Genomic DNA, 1,609 nt, shown 5'->3' with positions numbered 1-1,609 from the left:
GAAGCCTGTAGCTGTGCAGGGAGGATTAGAATTTTGACAAGCTCTTTCTGGTGACATTAACTGTTTCTCAGGAAGCTGTAAGCATAGTTTTATGTTATATTTATAGAAAAAGTTTTGATGATTTTAGGGAAATAGAATATGTGACAATGATTGATTTGTAGAGACATGAAAATTATTAAGTATAAATTGTATTAGGAATGCTATTTAGATTAAAGACAAAATATTATGAATCTACTATTTTTAGGTTATATATTTATGAATATATACTGAAAACCCAAGTGTGTGTGATACAAAGATGGCATTTTATGTAACAGAACTATATTTTATAAGGAATTTAATATAGGAGAGACCTGTTCACTGATGTCACATGAGAGGGAGGGAACAAAATGAGGCACTTGGAGCTGCTCCTAGAGAGGCCAGGCTATCCCACCTCCTCATCCTTCCCCTAAGGATATGGGCTCAACATGACACTGGGTTGGGAAAATTTTCCTGAATATTTTCATAAATGTGAGTTAATTTGAGGGAAACCTCAGACATGAAGTTTTATTCACACTTTCAGGCATATTCACACATTTCATATAACATTGTAAATAATATAGGTATGTATGTATTTGAACATGCATTTAGTAACAAAAATCCTGTCCTGAGTTTGAATTTAGATTCATCCTAGAACTGCTTACATGTTATGGGGTTACATGTTGTGGAGCAAGAAGAGGGAATCCCAGGCAAGTCTAGGAAACTCCTTCCAGCCCCTCTCTGCACCTGCCCCTGGGGATGGACCATGAGCACCCCCTAGTGGTCCCAAGTGCCCCTGCAGGCCAGCCCCTCCTGTGCCCTGCAGGGGAGGTTTCTGTCTGGGCTCACCCTGACTTCCTCTCACTGTGTCTCTCGCACAGTAATACACGGCCGTGTCTTCAGGACTCAGGCTGCTGAGCTTTAAATAAACTTCATTCTTGGAGTTGTCCTTGGTGATGGTGACTCGGGACTTAAGAGTTGGGTTATAGTATGTGCTTCCACCACTGCTTATTGCACCAACCCACTCCAGCCCCTTTTCTGGAGCCTGGCGGATCCAGCCCATAGCATTGCTGGATAAAGATAATCCAGAGGCAGAGCAGGTGAGGGACAGGGTCTGCGAGGGCTTCACCAGGCCAGGTCCCGACTCCTTCAGCTGCACCTGGGACAGGACACCTGAGGACAAGGAGAAACAGTGAGTCAAGTGCTCAGATGCATCATCCCCATTACCTTCATGTCTGAATCCTGAGATACTCACATCTGGGAGCTGCCACCAGAATTAGGAACAACCACAAGCCTTTCATGATCTTGGGGATGATGTCTCTGACTCCCAGAAAATACTTTTCCAGAAAACAAAGAAGCCTGAATTTAAGTACTTGTGCCCTGACTTTCATATGGTTATCTAGGTGGTGATTTGCATGTGGGTGGTATCTTTCTATGTAAAGATGAAAGGGGGAGAGAAGGACATTTTCTCTGGTGTTTCCCTGAGAGAGTTAAGCTGGTGTTTCCTCATCTTCTCCTAGGTTCTCTCTTTCTTTAAGCCCAGGTTCTTCTTCCTCCACACAAGAAATATGCTGTGTGAGCTGATCAGGAAGCC

At 43.3% G+C, this 1,609-nt stretch overlaps 1 gene segment (V, D, J or C); it reads right to left on the bottom strand.

Annotated features, from left to right (window-relative positions):
* Positions 1–691: 691 nt before the first annotated feature.
* On the bottom strand, positions 692–1,394 carry LOC119515966. The segment is given in 2 exon segments: positions 692–1,188; positions 1,271–1,394. Coding segments are annotated over 2 exon segments (543 nt in total).
* Between the last annotated feature and the right edge of the window lie 215 nt (positions 1,395–1,609).

The sequence above is a fragment of the Choloepus didactylus genome, chromosome 19 (assembly GCF_015220235.1).
Source record: "Choloepus didactylus isolate mChoDid1 chromosome 19, mChoDid1.pri, whole genome shotgun sequence".
Taxonomy (NCBI): domain Eukaryota; kingdom Metazoa; phylum Chordata; class Mammalia; order Pilosa; family Megalonychidae; genus Choloepus; species Choloepus didactylus.
This window is presented reverse-complemented; position numbering and strand designations above follow the sequence as displayed.